The sequence below is a fragment of the Boleophthalmus pectinirostris genome, unplaced genomic scaffold, assembly GCF_026225935.1.
Source record: "Boleophthalmus pectinirostris isolate CB_2022bp ecotype Guang Dong unplaced genomic scaffold, ASM2622593v1 HiC_scaffold_7, whole genome shotgun sequence".
Lineage (NCBI taxonomy): Eukaryota > Metazoa > Chordata > Actinopteri > Gobiiformes > Gobiidae > Boleophthalmus > Boleophthalmus pectinirostris.
Window position 1 is genome coordinate 11,001,896 of NW_026571473.1, and position 19,985 is coordinate 11,021,880.

The window sequence follows — 19,985 nt, forward strand, 5'->3', positions numbered from 1 at the left end:
TCCTTAGGCAAGGCACTACATCCACATTGCCTAGTACGAAAATGGTGTGAATGTGAGTGATGGTGATGGTTGGAGGGGTTAATGAATGAACAATGCTCTGTAAAATGTTTTTGAGTGCCCAGAAAAGCGTTATATAAAACTGATGCATGATTATTACCTGGTCCCCGAAGGGTTGACCACGTTTTATATTCACGCTGTGTGTCTGTCTACCTGTGATAAATCCGCCATTTATGGTCCGATTGTCACCAAATTTGGTGCGTGGGTCAAGCCCCCGTGTTCGATGCCACAAAAAAAACTTTGGTGACAATCCGAGATCATATGAGGTCACACGGGTCAATTGAAAGGTCATGCCATTATTAAGGATGGCAATTTCGGCAATTTCTGAACCATCTGCGGCCTAAAATATTCACCCAATCATCACACAAGCCCCCACGGATGGCTCATGGGGGGCCAGGTTGTGGTCCCCCCCAAATTGTTGCTTATTTGAGAATATTTTATTTAACTTTATTTAACAACCAATTTTCCATTTATTTTATTTTCCCGTTTGTATAATGTTAAAACAAATTGTTAGTTTAATAAATACATAAATAAACAACAAGGAAATGTTTTTTCATATTTATTCACATACTGAAAATAAACCAAACCATGGCTCAAAACTGAGGTATGTACCAAACTATGATTTTTGCTTACGTTACACCGCTACTAAACAAACATGAATTCTTACTATGTGTAGGTTTGCTTCTCCAGAGATCTGAAAATTAACCCACCTAAATTGTGATTACCAAGTTTATTTCCGTGCTGCCGAATAATCACAAAGGCAAAACAGTAAAAGCCCCATGGAAACAAGCAGGTGACGCACCCTCTACCGGAAAAGTGACACAATGCACCTTTAACTGGCCTCCATACACTCATTTGAGTCCGTGTACACACATGTAGTCTGGGTGCTCCTGTCTTTAAAATGCTTATCTCTGGCTCTGTGCTTTCTGCTGTTTTTCTGCTTGTATAATGTCATATGTACACGGCTGCTGTCATGTCTGTGAGTGCGGCGTGGGCGTGTGCAGAGGGGACCACAAGGGGGCGTGGTTGATGTCACCTCCCAAATACACACATAGGTCACGTCTCATTACTCTTTCCTCGCTTCCTTCTCCTTGATTCCTCTCCTCGAGTCCCGCCCACAGAGGAGACACAGAGAGGAGAGAGGACATAAACTCCTCACTGAGACTAATAAAGTTTGATTCTTTTATCTGATGTCTGCCTCCTGAAGACTCCCTCGTGTTTACTCCTTCATTCCGTGATTTTCTTTGGGACACCGCTTAATATGACACATTTGATTGACAGCTGAAAAGTAGAGATTCGAGGAGAGGAATCAAGGAGAAGGAAGCAAGGAAAGAGAAATAAGAAGCGGCAATAGACACATACAGACTGTAGGATTCTGCTGCAAGGCCACGACTAAGGAGCATGTGGTAGATGTGTAAAGATTTGTATATTTTAGAAGTGTATATTATTTGAATGGTGCTTTGATCCATTTATTTGCTGATGTTGTTGGTTGAGCTGATGATGACTCAAGTGATTTCTGACCTTGAGGGTTAATTTGAAGGTAGTAATAAGAATAAAAGTACTAGCAGTGGCCCTTGTAGAAGCTGTGGAATTCATCTAATTTATCCATTAATGGTAATTAAATCCACAAAATATATAATTAAATCATTATTTACACCCTCTGAACTCTGAATTGCCTTTGATAATACATTCTTTATGTGACAAAATGCTGCAGAAGGTTTGAGGTTTTTTTTACTTTTTTTCATCTCAGAAACTGTATTTTTTGGACTATAAGTCACACTTTTTTTCATGGTTTGGGTGGTCCTGCGACTTATACTCCGGTGTGATTTATATACCGACTTACATATTAAAATTTTCACACTGACAGTCTTGAGAGGGCGCTCTAGGCTTGTGTGTCAGTATCTGCTACTCCTATTACTCCTGTACCACTCTCATTTGGTTCTACTGTGCATGTCTCTTGCAGAAAGAGCCTCTGTCCTGTCTGTATCATGTCAGTCAATCGCACCATTACCTCTGTACCACTGAAATGTTTAAATTTATGTGACTTCAGTGACAAGTGAAACCATCCTGTCGGGATTCAGAAAGGCTGGAATAATTCTAACTGGAACTGATGCTGAGTCTGACGACAGCTACACAGAAAAGGAAGCTCCGTTTACCTCTGGAGGTTGCGAGGAGTTGCTCAGAAGTGACACTGAGGATGAAGAATTCAATGGATTTAGTGATTTAGAGTGAGATGGAGAGTTTGATAAACTTGTTCTGTTCTGTTGTTTATGCTATAGTTACCAGAAGAACTGTTCATATGTGACGTTAACAGTCTGTTGTTCTCTATTCTATTGTTATTACTATAACTTGCCTTTCAATATGAATTGTCGGTTCCTGGTCTTTGATTTTATAAAATATATTTACCCCTGAAAGTGCAACTTATAGTCCAGTGTGAGTTATATATGTTTTTTTTTTTCCTCTTCATTACACATTTTTTGCCTGGTGCGACTTATAGTCCAGAGCGGCTTATAGTCCCGAAAATACGGTAATTCTCCTACATATGTTTCATCTGTTTTCATCTGTTGGAGTGTTTTCAGGTTGAGAGACAAACTCATGTTAAATATGCAGGGCTTGTGTGTTAAAACATGTGTGAACGAAACAAAACACAACTCCAGGTCTGTTTGTGATGTGGAAACAACATTATAACAAAGATCAGAAATATGGGCACTTTAACTAACATTCCCAAACGGTGTTAAAAATCAGTATCTTTGTAGAATAGCCAGCAGCATGTCATATGTTAATTTGTAGTGCATTAATTCTTCCACGTGACTAATCCATCTGATTTAACAAATGATAATGAGTTTGAGTGAAAGCCATTAAAAGTCCATAACCATCTGTGAATTTGTCTGCCTGATAAATACAACATTTGTACCAGGTTCAAACAAGGCAAAATAATGCAGATGGAATCGATAATACATCCCTCTCTCTCACACTCACTAATGCACAGGGTCAAGAGAAAAGCGCTGAGAAAGCCATCATTTGGGTCATTATTGGGATTTTCTTGTTAGATGACATTGAATTTCTATAGCTGCAAATTACTACCTGTTTAATTACTGCCTACATAATAGAACATGTTATTAATCTGATGCTGTCTAATAACTCGTCATTATAACAAATCAGTTCATACTTTGCATCCACTAGTAACAGCCTGGAGAGCACATGAGAAAGATTCAGTTAACTGTACAACTGACTTCTTGTCTAACCAAATAGCTCGGGGTGGGTAATGTGACAAAACAGTCACACCATAACTCAGTGCGCAGCAAAAACTGGAGGGTTAAAATTTCAGGGTAAAATGTTAGAGTTGTTGTATTTGCCAGAGTTGATATGGTTGAAGATAACTGAACTTCCCTTAGTGTTAATTCAACTTCCCTTAGTGTTAATTTGGCTCCTCCCACCCACCACTTCAAACTCCCCTGAGAGAAGACCAGTTTAAACCAGTTTTGTACATAATTTAATCTTAAATGAACTAAAATAAAGTGCAAAAATAAAACACCTCTGTGTGTTGTTTAGCTAAATCAGGATAACTATACAAAGTGTTGTCCGTTTACTCTCAAAACCTTAATATAACTCTTGATTTCCGGGTTAAACAGGAACTTTGGTCCAGTGTTACTTAATTAACATTTCCAAAAAATGTTAAATTAACTCTAGAACAGATTGGACTCATATAAACTCTGAGAAAATGTTCAAATTGATTCTGTGAGAGTTAATCTTAACACTCCAGTTTTTGCTGTGTGGCGGAGTTAGCAGTTTAGTGGCTCTAGGCGAAGTTTGAGTTTGGGGCCCTCACTATAATGCACTGTTTTGTTGGAGTTTTTTGTATGTTTGTATGTTGTTGTATTCTTCTTCTTTTTTTTTTCTTTTTTTTACTGTTTTATCCCATTGTTCATGAGACACGCACATCATTATTTGAATTATGGTGGTTTGGAAACTTGTCTTATTACTTAGGTAATCGACTAGATGACCAGAGCTGAAAGTAGTTTGATTTTTTTGCTAGTACAATTAAATTTTTCTTTACATCCATTGCATATGATTATGATTATGTTATGATTATGTTCAAATCAGGATCAAGCTGAGTAGTCTAACGTGAAAGGGTGGATGCTTTGACAGTTAAAATAGATTTGACAGTTAGATACTATTTTGATGGTGTTTTTTGTTTAAAAGTAAACTACTGTAATTTAATTGCTCCGAGGCCTCAGTCATTAGTGGGACTGAGGGCAATTGTTTGGGGGCCCCTCCAGGTTCGGGATCCCTAGGTGGCCGCCTACTGTTGCCTAATGGTAGCGCCGCCTCTGCCATAACCTTCTGTAGCCAAAATCATAATTTAGAGTTCATCATGACTCAAACAGTTAGGATTTTAAATGTCCTATACTAGGCAAAATTTACTCAATGTTATAATGTTGTTTCCTCATCAAAAACAAACCCAGAGTTGTGCTTTGTCTTTATCTCCAAAGCTCAAAATGCTCTGTTCCACATTGTGATGTCATGTAGTGGTAGCTTTCAAGTTAACATCTACCTTTTACCTTTTGTTCAGTAAAGACGAGCAGCTCCATGGCTGAAATTATTCATATGATTCTAGTGAAGGTGTATGAAGTTTAAAAACACAATGGAGCTCTTATTGTATTACTAGATGACATCATAAGGTGGAACTGAATGTTTTCCGTTTGAGAGAAGCCTTTGCACTGGCTCCCTGTCCAGTTCAGAATTCATTTTAAAATTTTGATGTTTGTTTTTAATGCAGTCAATGATCTTGCACCTTCCTACTTGTGTGACTAACCCAGCAGAGCTCTACGATCTGCTGGGCAACATCTGCTGGAGGTCCCCTGGTCCCGGTGCAAGCAGTGGGGTGATCGTTCTTTTGCAGTGGCCGGTCCAAAACTCTGGAACTCTTTGCCCACTGAGTTACGGTCCATCCTTGACCTGCCTTTGTTCAAAGCCAAACTTAAAACCTACTTATTTAGAACGGCTTTTAACACTGAGTGGCCCTGTGACACTTTCTTTATTTTAATGTTGTAATGTGCTTTGTTGACCTATTTGTATGATGTTTATAGTTTTTTATCTTGTTTTAATGTTGTACAGCACTTTGGTCGGCTTTGGTTGTTGGAAGGTGCTATAGAAATAAAGTTTGATTGATTGATTGAGAAGAACACAACCTAAATATGCAGAGTTTGTGTGTTAAATGAATGTGAATGAAACTAAACAACTCCAGGTTTGTTTGTGACGAGGAAACAACATTATATAATATAGATCCAAAAATGTTAAAAGTAACCTTTAAAAGTAACTCAACTCATCTACTGCAACATCAACCAGCCCTAAAACCAGGAAATTACATTTTGCAGATGTTCTGTCAAATGTTAGGTTCCAGTGCAAGTCCATTGGTTCAATCAAACGAAACTAGCATAGCAAAAATGGGACTAAACCCAGAACCAGTGTTACACCAGGACTACATCAAAATCAAACCAAGTATGAACGTTACATTTAAAGTCCACTGAGCCTTAAAGCCTCAATCTCAAATGAAACCTATTAAAAACAAATAACAATGTCCTTTAATATTAATTTCCTTATCAATACAAAAGTTTAATTAGTGCCAGTTAATACAAAAAAAGTCTAATTTCTTTTTCCCGAAGGCTGGTCTCTGCTCCAAACCAAAACACAGGCTTTTACTGACAGAGGCTGCGAGGCTCAATGAAAAAGACCCAAACTGATTACTGACTATTAGAAATGACTGAATCTCGATGTTGAAATTGCACAGTCGTACGTTTACAGCTGTATTAAATTATGTGAGCCTATTTAAACTCTGTCCACTTAACTCTGCTATAGCTACACGGACAATAAAAGCCACAACAATTATTTTAATGTGATTGCATATGAAACATTAGCAGCCAAATCCTTTGAAAACACGCAGTAAAATGCAGTGGTGAAAGAAGTAATCAAGTTTGTTAAAGTTAAGTAAAAGTACAGATACAGGAGCAATAAAGTACTGAAGTAAAAGTAGAAGCATCACACGAAAAAGTATTAAAGTACCTGTATAAAAATGTACTTAAAGAGTAAAATGTAAAAGTATTTTCTACAGGTTTTGAAGCTTCAAAGGTAGTGATTTTGACAAAGATTTATATAGAAGAATTATATTCAGAAAAAGAATTTAATCTCTCCAAGTCTCTATAAGTCTCTTCATGGCCGAACACCAAATGACATCATAGTGCAGGCATGTCCAAACTGTGGCCCGTGGACCAAATGCGGCCCTCAGACTAATTTTTCTTAGCCTTCAGGCTTCCACGTGAATTGACCCAAATTACCTTGCATCAATTAAAAATGGACTTTTTAATGCAAGTTTTTTTGTTTTTTTTTTTGAAAATCTATCTTGATAAAGCTAATATTTAATATTTAGTGTGTGGTTTTAAGCATGAATAAAGACTGATGGCTCATTATAATGTGTTAAACATGCACATATTTCAATTATTCACTGTATTGAGCACCAGTCTACGGCTCTTGTTCAGCCCTCTGCTTCATCTGTGTTTAAATATGTGGCCCTTGATGAAAAACGTTTAGAAACCCCTGTGTTAGTGCCATATGAATCATCTCGCACTCTGAAAAGTTCAGGGACCGGCCTCCTGCTGGTGCCCAGAGTCAGGACTAAACACGGGGAGTCAGTGTTTCAGGTTCATGCAGCTAAAGCCTGGAACAGTCGTCCTGAACATGTGAGACAGACTCTTCTTAGACGCTGTTTAAATCCAGGCTTAAAATGGTTCTGTTTAGCTGCGCCTATGACTGAAAGGTTTTCATTCTGCACTCTTCTCTCTAATTTATGTAATTAATGTCCCTGTCTCTTTTTTAATTTTAATCTTTCATGTTATGGCGATTATTTATGTTTTGATTTGTTTTTATTGTGATTTTAATGACTTTCTTATTGTGGAAAGCATTTTAAATTACTTTGTGTATGAACTGTGCTATACAAATAAACTTGCCTTGCCTAATCTTTATTTTTTTCCTAGCTGTTTTCATTTGTATATTTGTGTTTGATCAAACTACAAATGTGTTAAAATATAAAGCCTCAGCCTTTTCTGCAGGTATTAAACAAACATAAAAATATGAAAATATGAACAAATGTAGTGGAGTGGAAAGTATAGATACCTTCTCTGAAATATAGTGAAGTAAAGTATCCACTTATAATCTACTAAAGTAAAGTACAGATACCTAATTTTTTTTTTAAATTACAGGTGCATTCACTTTTCTGGTGAAGTGTCCGTCAAATACTTTTTTTCTATGGAGATGTTATTGCTTTGTCTGGAATGTTTCATAGTGTGGTATTAAACCTTTCCATCTTCATTAAGACCAAACCAGGCTGAGTTACAGGTCAGATCTGTGGCGAGGCGACCCAGCTCACAGTCAGAATGCCTGTTTTTCTAGATATTTTTGAGCTATAAAACCACCTGTAATTGAATAAATGTAAAGTAGATGTAAAGTAGAACGTAAAACTGTAGAGCAATGACTAGGGATGTAACGATATCCAAATCTCTATGTACGATATTATCACGATATGCATCTCACTGTACAATATTTACTGTGATATTTTGGAGAGGCTGATGTAATTGTAGATGGGACACTTTTTTGCTTTTATATCTCTTCCTGGTCCAGGTGTCAGTCCCAGTCTGGTCCCAGTCTGGTCCCCATCTCAAGTCCCGGTCTCAATCACGGCCTGGTTCTGGTGTTGTCCCGACCTCAGTCCCGACCTCAGTCCCGACCTCAGTCCCGACCTCAGTCCCGGTCTCAGGCCCGGTCTCAGTCCCGGTCTCAGTCCCGGTCTCAGTCCCGGTCTCAGTCCCGGTCTCAGTCCCGGTGTTCAGGCCCAGCCTCAGTCCCGGTGTTCAGGCCCAGCCTCAGTCCCGGTGTTCAGGCCCGGCCTCAGTCCTGGTCTCAGTCCCAGTCTGGCCCCTGTCTCTGTCCCAGTTTCAGTCCTGTTCCTGGTCCCAGACTCAGTCCTGGTCTCAGTCCCAGTCTGGCCCCTGTCTCTGTCCCAGTTTCAGTCCTGTTCCTGGTCCCAGACTCAGTCCTGGTCTCAGTCCCGGTCTGGTTCCGGTCTGGTCGGACCTGGTTTAGTCCTGGTTCAGTCCGTATGTGGCGCAAAAGTCTGGAATCGCAGTTTAAGTCACAAAAACGGGAAATGGCCATTTTCTGTTTTTCCATTATTCATTTAAAATTTTTCATTTTGGTTTTGAAGACAAATAATGAAGAAAATTGTTGTTTTTTCATTTTCTTATTTTTGGTTTTCTATTGGAAAAACGAATGGACGAACGATACACGGATTTTGCAACTATAAAACCATGCATTTAAACAAAGGAACTTGTAATTTGATATATTGTGACAGCCCACGATATTACTCTGAGACTTTTGACGAAACGATATCACGATATTTCAGTTATTGTTACATCTCTAGCAATGACATCTCCATAGAAACAAGCAGGTGACGGACCTCCAACCAAAAAGTTACACAGTGCACCTTTACGTACAGTACTGTGTGACCTTCCACCGCTGGTAAAATATAATCAAACTTACGACAGTTTTCTTCATCGGACTTGTCCTTGCAGTCTGCGTCTCCGTCACACTTCCAGTTCATGTGCACACACTCCCCGCTCCCGCACTGGAACTCCCCCACCGGACAGCGAGGTTTCTGGGGTTCAGTTTTCCGGCTGCACCGCTCCATGGACTCATCGGACTTGTCTTTACAGTCGGGGTCTCCGTCGCAGCTCCACAGCGCCGGGATGCATTCAGAATCATTGCAGCGAAACTCGTGTTGGCCACAGGTGGGCGCCGAGCACTTCTCTTCGTCGCTGGAGTCTCCGCAATCGTCATCGCCGTCGCAAACGAAGATCTGGGCTACGCACTTCCCATTCCGGCAGGCGAAGTCTTTGCTCGGGCAAGCTTTGGCGTCTAAAAGAGAGGAAGAAGAGAAGAAGAGAAGATTAGATGAGCAATTTGTGACTTAATTAAACCAGACTACGTTGAACCAGCCTGCAGTCATCTGGACTAAAGAGAATATGGGGTGTTGCTTTACTGCCTATTGAAGAAACGAGGATGAAAGACAGTGCTGAAATAAATTAACTTAATGATTAAAAGCTCATAACAGATACTCATTTTTGCTCTAAGGCTTGTGGTGTCAATTTTGCGAAGCTTGATCTGAAATTGCTTTAATATTGTTAGAACTTTCAAAATCACTTCAGTATCAGATGACAGAAAAAAATCTACCAACAGCTATTTAACAGAGCTAGTATATTTTCTGAAACTTTTTTGTGTTTCTTTTACATGTACACTGGCTATATTAAAGGTGCATTGCGTGACTTTTTTCCTTGTCGCCATGGAGATGTTGGAATGACATTAAACACATCGATCTATCTAGGATTTATTCATTATGAGTGTTTCTTTTGCTCTTCTCAACAGATCTGACCTGTAATGGGGCCTATAGTTGTCTCTCTTTATATAGCTTTAATCTCTACTGTGGAACATTCTAAGAAAAGCAATAACTTTATTAAAGTGTAACTAATAGTGTAAAGTCCATCATCCGCTTGTCTCTATGAAGATGTTCTTTCTTCGCCACAAATGTTTGACAGTAAGGCATGGAAATCAGTGGGTCATTCGTTCATTCATTTTTCAAAATAAAACCAAAAATAAGAAAACGAAAAAAACAACTTCTTCATTATTTACTACAAAACCAAAAAAAAAAAAAACAGACAACAGGTTGAACTAGGACTAAAACAGGATTTAAACATAACTAAACCAGAACTGAACCAGGACTGAACCCGGACTGAACCAGGACTGGGTGTTGGGACGCCTGGTTTAGACCTGGTTTAGACCTGGTTTAGTCCTGGTTTAGTCCTGGTTTAGTCCTGGTTTAGTCCTGGTTTAGTCAGTTCTGGTTTAGTCCTGATTTAGTCCTGGTTCAGTTCTGGTTAAGTTCTGGTTTAGACCCGGTTCAGTCCTGGTTCCATCCTCCTGGTTCAGTTCTAGAATCAGTCCTGATTCAGTCCTTTTTTTAGACCTGGTTCAGTCCTGGTTTAGTCCTGGTTCAGTCCTTTTTTAGACCTGGTTCAGTCCTGGTTTAGTCCTGGTTCAGTCCTTTTTTAGTCCTGGTTCAGTCCTGGTTTAGTCCTGGTTCAGTCCTTTTTTAGTCCTGGTTCAGTCCTTTTTTAGACCTGGTTCAGTCCTGGTTTAGTCCTGGTTTAGTCCTGGTTTAGTCCTCCTAGTTTAGACCTGGTTTATTCCTGATTAAGGGTCAAAATTGGATGAAACTGGAAACGGGTTTTTCCATTATTCATTTAAATGCAAAATCAAAAACTTAAAAAACAAATTATTATTCATTTTTAAAATTTTGGTTTTGGAGACAAATAATTAAGAAAATTGTTGTTTTTTCATTTTTTTATTTTTGTTTTTATTTTGAAAAACAAATGAACGAGTGACACAGTGATTCATGAAACTTCTCTATCGCCATGGACACAAGTACAGCCACCAATTATTACAACTGCAAGCTTTCCTCCAACATATCCACAGCCTCTGGACCAAAACGACTGGTCTTGATGTAGTAGCTAACAACACACAAACACAACAGCAGCAGATAGAATGGATGGATTTGATTAAACTTTGACGCTAAATTACAATGAAAAGCCCATTAACCTGTGCAGGAAGAGGTGGCAGCAGAGTGACTCATCGTATTTACTTGACAGAGGAATGGTCATTATGTTTTTTAATAAAGCTCTGAATATTAAATCAACAATGCCCCACACAGTTCACCCTGAAAGATTTAAATAAACAAAGTTAGTTTTATTTTTTTCCCCTTTATATACACTACCAGTCAACAGTTTGGACAGACCATCTCATTGTGTATACATACAGAAGACTACGGGTGTGCAAAAATATTGAAATATTGATATATCGTGTCGCTTAATATGATGATACAGTATCGATATAATGGGCTGCTGTATCGATATATCGCCAAGAGTATTTTTTGGTATATTTTACTAAATTATTTTGTTACAGTGCTACAGTTTTGTTGCTTGTTTAGTAGGGATGTAACGATATCCAAATCTCTTGGTACAACATTATCACGATATGCATCATGGTACAGTATTTATTGCGATATGTTGGAGAGGCTAATATAACTGTAGACAGGAAACTTTTTTGCTTTTAAAATACCATAACAAGGTTTTGGTGTGAATTATTTCCATCATAATCCCAAGAATTGAAGTCAGTTTCTTCATGTTGTCTGCACTGAAATGAATCATGGGATATGTAGTTCCCGATGTTTAAAAGCTGTTGCAACTATAAAACCATGCATTTAAAAGCAATGAAAACCATGCATTTAAGCAAAGAAACTTGTAACTGGAGAGCCCACGATGTTATTGTGAGACTTTTGACAATACAATACCACAATATTTCAGTTATTGTTACATCCATATTGTTTAGTGAAAGGAAACTCGTTTATGCAACACATTTGTCACATTCACTGTTTTGATGAGTAAAATGTTTGTGTTTCATATTCACTTTAACAAAGACTTTTAGAATCACAGCCACAATTTAGCCTTTATTTTTTATTGAACCGTATCAAATCAATTTGAAATATAATATTTCAAACCGAAAGTGCACTGTTTCAAGATATGTATCGTATCGTGGCCTATGTATCAAGGGGATGTATTGTATCGGCAACTTCTTAATGATACCCAGCCCTACAGAAGGCATCAAAAATAAAATGAAACATATAGAATTATATAGAAAAATAAAAAAAAGTCAAGTAACTCTGCTCAGATTTTCAAATTTTATATTCAAATCCACAAAGTAGCCACTTTTGCTTTGTCAAAAAATATTCATATATTTGATGTGATGAAAATGTAGACAGTAAAAAAAACAAACAAACAAAAAAAAAACTCTGAGATGGTGTGTCCAAACGTTTGTCTTTGCAAAGTACTTTACAAGAAGGAACCACCCACCCACTCATATGCCAATGTACACAGACACTGGGGGAGAGGTGGGTTAAGTGTCTTGCCCAAGGACACAACGGCAGCATTCATCTGTGGGAGCTAGAAATCGAACCGCCAACCTGTAGGTCAGTGGATCTAACCGCTCAACCAATTTTGTTTTTTTATATGTTGAGAGCGGGATTCGAACCACCAACCTTCGGATCAGTGGATAAATGCTCCAAATTGAGCTACTGTCGCTCCAGTAGTAGTAGTAGTAGTAGTAGTAGTAGTAGTAGTCGTAGTAGTCGTAGTCGTAGTAGTAGTAGTAGACTTTGCAATTTTTTTTTCAAATAGATACAGTTGCAACATTAGTAATGCAATACTGTGAAACATTCCAAGCAAAGCAATACCACCTCAATGGAAACAAGCAGGTTGCAGATTCTCCACCAGAAAACACAAAATTCTGACTCTTGCACATGACTAAATGCTTCTGTTCAACTTGTACACAACTTCCATCACCGGGGGAGCCAAACATTACAGTAATCTTTTCTCTTACACAGCCGCACATTGAAGCGAAGGGACTCATTACGATAATAGCCTATTGGATTCCCCAACTTGCTATTAGCGCTAGCATGCTAATCATCTCAGCTCAGATCCAAGTAATTGAATTAGCATGAGAGCATAAACAAAAGCAGCAGCGGCGGCGGCGGCGGCGGCGGCGTTCCCGGCACAGAGTCAGGTGCCTGGGGTCGGCTGAGGTGGTTGAGTAAGCAAACACTGGATCAGTAATTATTTTGAAAACATTATGAAAAATTAATGCTGTATTTTACAAGTTTGGCTCTATGGATTTTGGGTAGAATGATAAATAAACAGCGGTGGAAGAAGTACTCAGTTTTGTTACTTAAAGGTGCATTGTGTAACTTTTCAGGTGGAAGGTCTGTATAATGCTTTTCTCCATGGAGATGTTATTGCCGTGCCTGGATTGTTCTGTAGTATGACATTAAATTGATCTATCTCCATGGAGACAAGTAGATGGTGCCACCGGGTGAAGTTACAGGTCAGATCTGTGGAGAGACGACCCTGCTCGGAGTAAGAATGTATGTGTATAAAGGTATTTTGGAGCGATAAAAACACAAAATTGAACAACTGAAGAATAGATAAGTTGAATACTGTACTGTGGAACTTTCCAGGCACTGCAATAACATCTCCATAGAGAGTAAAAGTACAGATACTAGAGCAAAAAAATAGCCTGATTCATGCTGCGAGGTCAGTTTCACTTCACAGAAAACCGTCTGACCTCACAGCATTAGAATTCATTCAGTCGATGGTAGGTGAGTACTTTTTTAATTTAATCAATCACTGCTATTTGATTATTATTGCTATTATTGTGATTATTATTGTTATTTAATGCACCGCTAATGGGGCTAACTGGTATATTAAGCTTTTCCCAAATCCTGTAGGAAGAAGGACAATAACATCTTTCCCCTTGACAAAATTCACCAAACATGTTCTTTGTTCCGGCTTTAAATCCTCGATCTCGGGAATCGTTGCCAACACAGACTGTATGACTCTTCGCTGATTGGCTGGTGCCTGAACTCGCACTTCCGGGGTTCTTGCAAATCGTCTAGTGTATTTTGATTCCTGACCTAGTCGCTGGAGAGAAATTAAATTGAGCGGAGGTACTAGATGGCGCCAGCCTGACTAGCAAAAAATATTCAAGAAAATGTTTCACATGAAAAATCTACTAAAGTATTATTAGATATTAAAGTACCCATTTAAAAATGTACTTAGAGTAAAAAGTAAAAGTATGTGTTAAATGTGCTAAAACAATAATAAACTGTAATAATAAACTGTAATTTTCCAGTCCATTTTGCACAAGAAGTGGTTTAATAACAAAGACTTTTAAAATCACAGCCATGATTTAGCCATTATTTTTTACTGAACCATATCAAATTGATCAGAAATATATTGTACCGAAAGTGCAGTGGAGCAGAAAGTTAAATCTAGTGAAGTGAATGTAAAAAGTATCAACCTTAAAATCTACTTAAGTAAAGTACAGATACCTATTTTTTTTCACTCATGTATAGTACTACTACTTTTACTTCATTACATTCCACCACTGCAAATATAATGAGGTACCCACATTAAAACAGTCCCTTCAAAGTAAAAGATATCTGCGCATTTAAAAAGAGTCTAGAGAAAATATATAAGCTACAGTAGAGCAACAATACGAAACCATTTGTGAAATAATAAAGTGGAAATAAATGAGAGTGTGGCCAAACAGATGGGTGCTATTTGCAATGATAAAGCTGTCACTTTGAGGGTAATAGACCATTACAGTTATAAGCAGTCCTTATGGTGGAAATGAAGCAGCCATAATTCCAAACACAAAGGAGAAATTAACGTGCAAAACAACAAAGCGACCAACATTTTGATGATATTTGGATTTTACACTATGGGATCCAACTTTTATGGCTGGTAACAGTCTAGACCTGAACTGTCCCACCCACGTTAAAGCCCCCTCGGATAACTATGTCTATGTAGTGTTGTGATACTAATTAATCGGCTCAATATTCGATACTAATTTCAATACTTAATTTAATGAAATAAAAATGCTCTTTCAAAACAGAATAATAGTATTTTCTTTATCACTGTTGGGAGTAACGCGTTATAAAAGTAACAAATTACTGTAATGCATTGCTTTTTGCTGTAATGCAGCAATGTAAGGCATTACAGGGAAAAAATAGTCATAGTTCACTCGGTACAAATGTCACTAACGCTTTACAATTCTTTTTTAACCTGGATTGAAGTGGTGGGTTTTTCTTCATACAAATTTGCTAAAATCACCATGATATCAGCAGCGGTGAAACGCCGGAGACACGCCCGCGTAGACTTGTCGGGTGATCGCGAGCTAAAGGACCCGCGCAGAACTCTGCTCCGACCTGGTTCAGTCCTGGTTCAGCTCTGGTTTAGTCCTAGTTTAGTCCTGGTTTAGACCTAGTTTAGTCCTGGTTTAGACCTAGTTTAGTCCTGGTTTAGACCTAGTTTAGTCCTGGTTTAGACTTAGTTTAGTCCTGGTTTAGTTTAGTCCTGGTTTAGTCCTTGATTCAGTCCTCGGTTCAGTCCTCAGTTCAGTCCTCAGTTTAGACCTAGTTTAGTCCTGGTTTAGACTTGGTTTAACCCTGGTTCAGTTTTGGTTTAGTCCTGGTTTAGACCTGGTTCAGTCCATATACGGCGCAAACGTTCAGCATCTAAAAGTAATGCAATAGTAATGCAATGCCTTACATTTTAAATACAGTAATATTGTAATGTAACTAATTACTCTGAAATGACAGTAACAAGTAATAAATAACCATTACAGTTTTAAAGTAACTTGCCCAACAGTGTTCTTTAAGTTACCATATGGTCTTATACTAGTCCTAATAAAGCTTAAAATCATTCACAATGTTTTCATTGTGAATACCTGCTCAAATGAATATCTAGTTTCAATACTAGTTTTAGTATTGATTAGTATCGGATTTTCTCTACTTTTGACAACCCTATGTCCATGATACAACTATCTTTAGTTCAAAAACACATTTAAAACCCAAAATTCAACTAAAATGCTCTTTGTTATCTTTGCTTTGTTTAACTTTTGTATTCAAGTTCACTATGAATAATTTTATTTATTGAATTATCTTATTTTATACATTTCTTGACACCATTTTGAGACGAGACCCATTTTATTCTAATTATATTACAAGCAGCTAGGAAAACTTTAGAAAAAAAAACTGGAAAAGAAAGAATTTTCACCACTAACTTTCTGGCTGTGATATTTCTTTTTAACTCTCAAAGTATCGGATTGAAATCTCACCACTATTGAACTAACCAAAGCCTTGATATTTGGCCGTTGTTGCAGGGAGAATGTCTGGTGGGTTTGGTGAAGCCCAGGCCTCTTATCAGCTGCTGTGTCAAACTGATATGTGGCAGGATTTGGTGCACCAGTGATCAGTCAGGAGCTATGCGGTAATTCTGACCACAAAAACAAATGGTGAGGGGAGATAGGAGGGGCAGGTGTGGGGCAGATAGAAGGAGAAATGCCCTCTCCACTTTAATGAATACACTGCACACTGGCCACAGATTGGGAGATAGACTCTGTTGTGCGATAGGCTAGAAGGTAAAGGTTAAAGATAAGATTTAAAGAGAAGGTCCGCTTTGACAGAGTGGATACATAAAAACACTGTTATACAATATGTCCCAGTGGGGGGTTTCGAAAAAGACACCTGAACGTCATAGGAGGAAGGCATTTAAGTGAAAGGACGGTGACCTCCAATGAGACCTTGGCACTGTCCTGCAATAGATAGATAGGTTTGGAATCAATGAAATGCATTTATAGAGTTGGGGGGTTATGGTCAGTTTGTTAGGTTAGTAGTCGTTTCCATGGAGATGTTATTTCATTACCTGGAATGGTCCACAGTATGACATTAACAGTGTTGGGAAGGTTACTTTTAAAATATATTCCCCTACAGATTACAGATTGCATATCCCAAAATGTAGTTTGTAACGTAATCCATTAAATTACTTAAGGCGAGTAATGTAATCTGAATACTTTGGATTACTTGATATTGTCATGCTTTTTAAAACTACATGAATGTACCAACCACATCCTGCAGATTGTTTGTTTTCTTCAAATTGGCTGTTGAGCCCAAGTCTCCATGAACAGGCAGTTATTTGCTGTAGAGAAGCAAAGACTAGGATCTTAACTTGAGACGTTTTATCTGCTAAAACACAATAAAAAGACCAGTATTTACTTAACCATATTAAAATATATATATTGATAGAGAAATGCTTTTTATATGAGGTCACTGCTGCCTTAAATTATGTCCACCCTATTGTTAAGTGTCATATTGTTTAGTCCTGGTTTAAGTCTTGGTTTTAGTCCTGGTTTTAGTCCTGGTTTTAGTCCTGGTTTTAGTCCAAAATGTGAAAACAGGAAAATACCGCCGTGTAATCCATTTATTTCAACAAAGTAACTGTAATTCAATTACCACTCATGGAAATAGTAACTGTAACTGAATACAGTTACTCATAATTTGTACTCTGATTAAGTAACTCCGGTACATGTAATCCGTTACTCCCCAACACTGGACATTAAACATATCTGCCTTGCATTTGTTCAATTGCAGGTGTTTTATAGCTCAAAAATGCCTTAAAAACATTCATTCTTACCACGTGCAGGCTTGCTTCTCCATAGATCTGACCATTAACCTGTCGCAAATTGTAATTACCAAGTTTATTTTCATACTGTGGAATAATCAAGGTGGTAATATCTCCACGGAGACAAGCAGGTGGCAGATCCTCCAGAAGAGAACTTACACAGTGCACCTTTAAGTTAGGTTAGGTTGGTTAGGTTATTTGCCATTTGTATTTAAAACCCACATCGGAAAAAACTAACGCAAAAAGTTCATAGGCATATTGACGCTGAAATAAACGAGATATAAAGATTAAGGAGCTAAAATATGATGGAGCATTGTTCAAGCTTATAACAACTTTTAGGAAGAAGCTGTTACCATGGTGAGAAATCTTATATTTTATTTAATGGCTACGAGGTTGTGTCAGGATGGCGAGAGGGGATGTTTATGATTGTATATGAGGTTGATAAAAGACTATACAAAAACTAGATACTAAAAGACCAAATGAAGAAAGTATTATATTCCTAGTATTTTTAGTTCTTGTACTATTTTTCATATCAATAATCTGTAAAAGTAGTACACTAAGGCTGCATTCTTTTATTAAAAACAAGATGTATATTTACAATTAGAATTTCTGTTGCAATAACCATTTTACTCTTGTCTCTCTAACCCCCAATTTACACCAAAGCTTAACATTGCGCAAGCGCAGTAGCACGGCACACAATCAGCACAAGCGCAGGTTTGGCTTTCCATTTAAACCGGTCAGACAATTTACATCAGCAATGTCATACGTGCGTCCAACGGCCGTCATGATGCTATACCCCACTCAAATTAGGTTAGAGTTTTAATTTTGCTGCGTCAACGGAGCGTTTTTTTTTTAGCAGGGGAAGACAGGAAATGGGCACATGGTTTCAAAATAAACTTACGATGCCCTTTCAAAATAGTTCCCTAAAACCACTACAGTCGTGTAAATACTGTGCGTCACATCCAGGAGCTCGGGGAATGACTCACGATGGACTACGGAAAGTTTACAGCCGTGGAGGATAAATATAAAACACTTTACGACATCAGACAGCAACTTTACAAGAACGACTGCTGAAGGAAAAGTGTGTGGTACAGACAACCAAAGTGAAATGGTGAGTAGCTTAGTGAGAGCACCGCAGATACGGCTCGTTATCCCTGCAAAGGACTGTCTCTTGTTGTCAACCTTTGTATTGTGATTTAAAACATAATTCATCCAGTCAACAATAATACTTAAGCAATGAGAAACGTTTAGTGGTTAAACATGAGCAGGAGCAGCTCTGTGGTGTAAATTGAAGCTTTAAAAAGTATGTGAGTATGCAGCTCTGCCCACATTACGTGCTGCTGATGCTCCTGGTGTAAATTCCGGGTTAGTCTATCTCTTATGGAGTAAGAAAGCTTTCAGAAATATTCATAAGTGTCCCAGTTTACACCAAACACTATCAGACTGTCCTGATTACAAACAATGAGTTATATATGAGTTATAATTGGTTATAATGAACTAGCAAATCCATCTACGACATGATGACATTATACTTACCGGTAAATATACATAGAAAGGTGTTGCCTGTAAACACGAACATTAATTGATGCTGGAAGCTGTAAACTGTAATGTTGGCTGTGACGTCTGTAACCAGGACAGTTTGGTAGAGTTTGGTGTAAACTGGGACATTTCAGTGTCCCAAGGAACTTTTGGTCACATTTCACGCGAGAAATGCAGCTGAGATGAAGGTTAAGACTGACTGATGCTCGCTGTGGCTGTAGCCGTGAATGTTTCAATCTAAACACGCAGAGAACACCGATATTTGCTAATTAGCCCTGGAATAACGTTAGGTCTGATGTTATTCAACTGGCTCCACTATGTTATCTACTAAGATATCGGTGCAATTTCCCGTTCAGAGGAGGCATTTCTACATAATATTACACAGCAGCGTTCGGTTCCCAAATTCAATGTGGCAAGACAATAAATTTTTACAATAAATTTTACTTAACCCACTTGTCGGTTGCTGTTGTTGCTCCTTGTTGTGCCAGTACTCCGTTTTTACCCTCTGCTACAAACTTGAGCTGCGCAGTCTTGATCTTGATCGATGTTTCTTCTGCTCGATAAATAATGTCTGTGAAGTGATGATGTATTTTTGAGAGTAAAGTCCCGCCTGTGAATTCGTATTCGTACTGATGAAAGCGTAATCGTAAATTTTCATTTTGTGATAGTAATTCTTGACGTCGTAACTTTTCAATTCGTATTCTGATGGATAAAATACACACAATATATTTTATGTACGATTGGACTCATTCAAGAGTTTACGAATATTTATTTTATGCGCAGCTACAGCCAAATATGCACGGATTTCTATTCTATGCGCACAAATATTTCTGAAAGCTTTCTTACTCCATAATCTCTGGCCCTATCTCGCAATGGTAGTGTATTTGGAATTCCAGACCAATGTTCAATGCATTCCTTCCACCAATGTTGAAATTTCCATTATTCTCCCAAATTCACACCATTACAAGTTGAAATCCAAACCAAGCAGATGTGCACATTTTTCTCCAACCCACCCACTTTGCCTTGGTGCTCTGCTGGCGAATACACATTTTTGAAGCTACGCGATTTCAGGTTGAGGAAAAAGGATGCTAGATCTTGGTAGAACTACATTTCGGAAAAATGATGTGCAGATGTAACAAACTCGGAGTAGCCATGCAGTGGTTCCTGGTGCTTAAATCCACCTCCTGCGTTGCTTCTTCTCCCCATTAC

At 38.2% G+C, this 19,985-nt stretch overlaps 1 protein-coding gene across 5 annotated transcripts in view; it reads right to left on the minus strand.

The window, feature by feature from the left end:
- Positions 1–19,985, minus strand: part of lrp8 (low density lipoprotein receptor-related protein 8, apolipoprotein e receptor) — a 405,138-nt gene that overhangs the window by 123,879 nt on the left and 261,274 nt on the right. For all 5 annotated transcript variants that reach the window (XM_055164423.1, XM_055164422.1, XM_055164421.1 and 2 more), the window contains exon 5: positions 8,650–9,024. In XM_055164423.1, the coding sequence (XP_055020398.1) occupies positions 8,650–9,024 (375 nt within the window). The remainder of the gene's footprint in view (positions 1–8,649; positions 9,025–19,985) is intronic.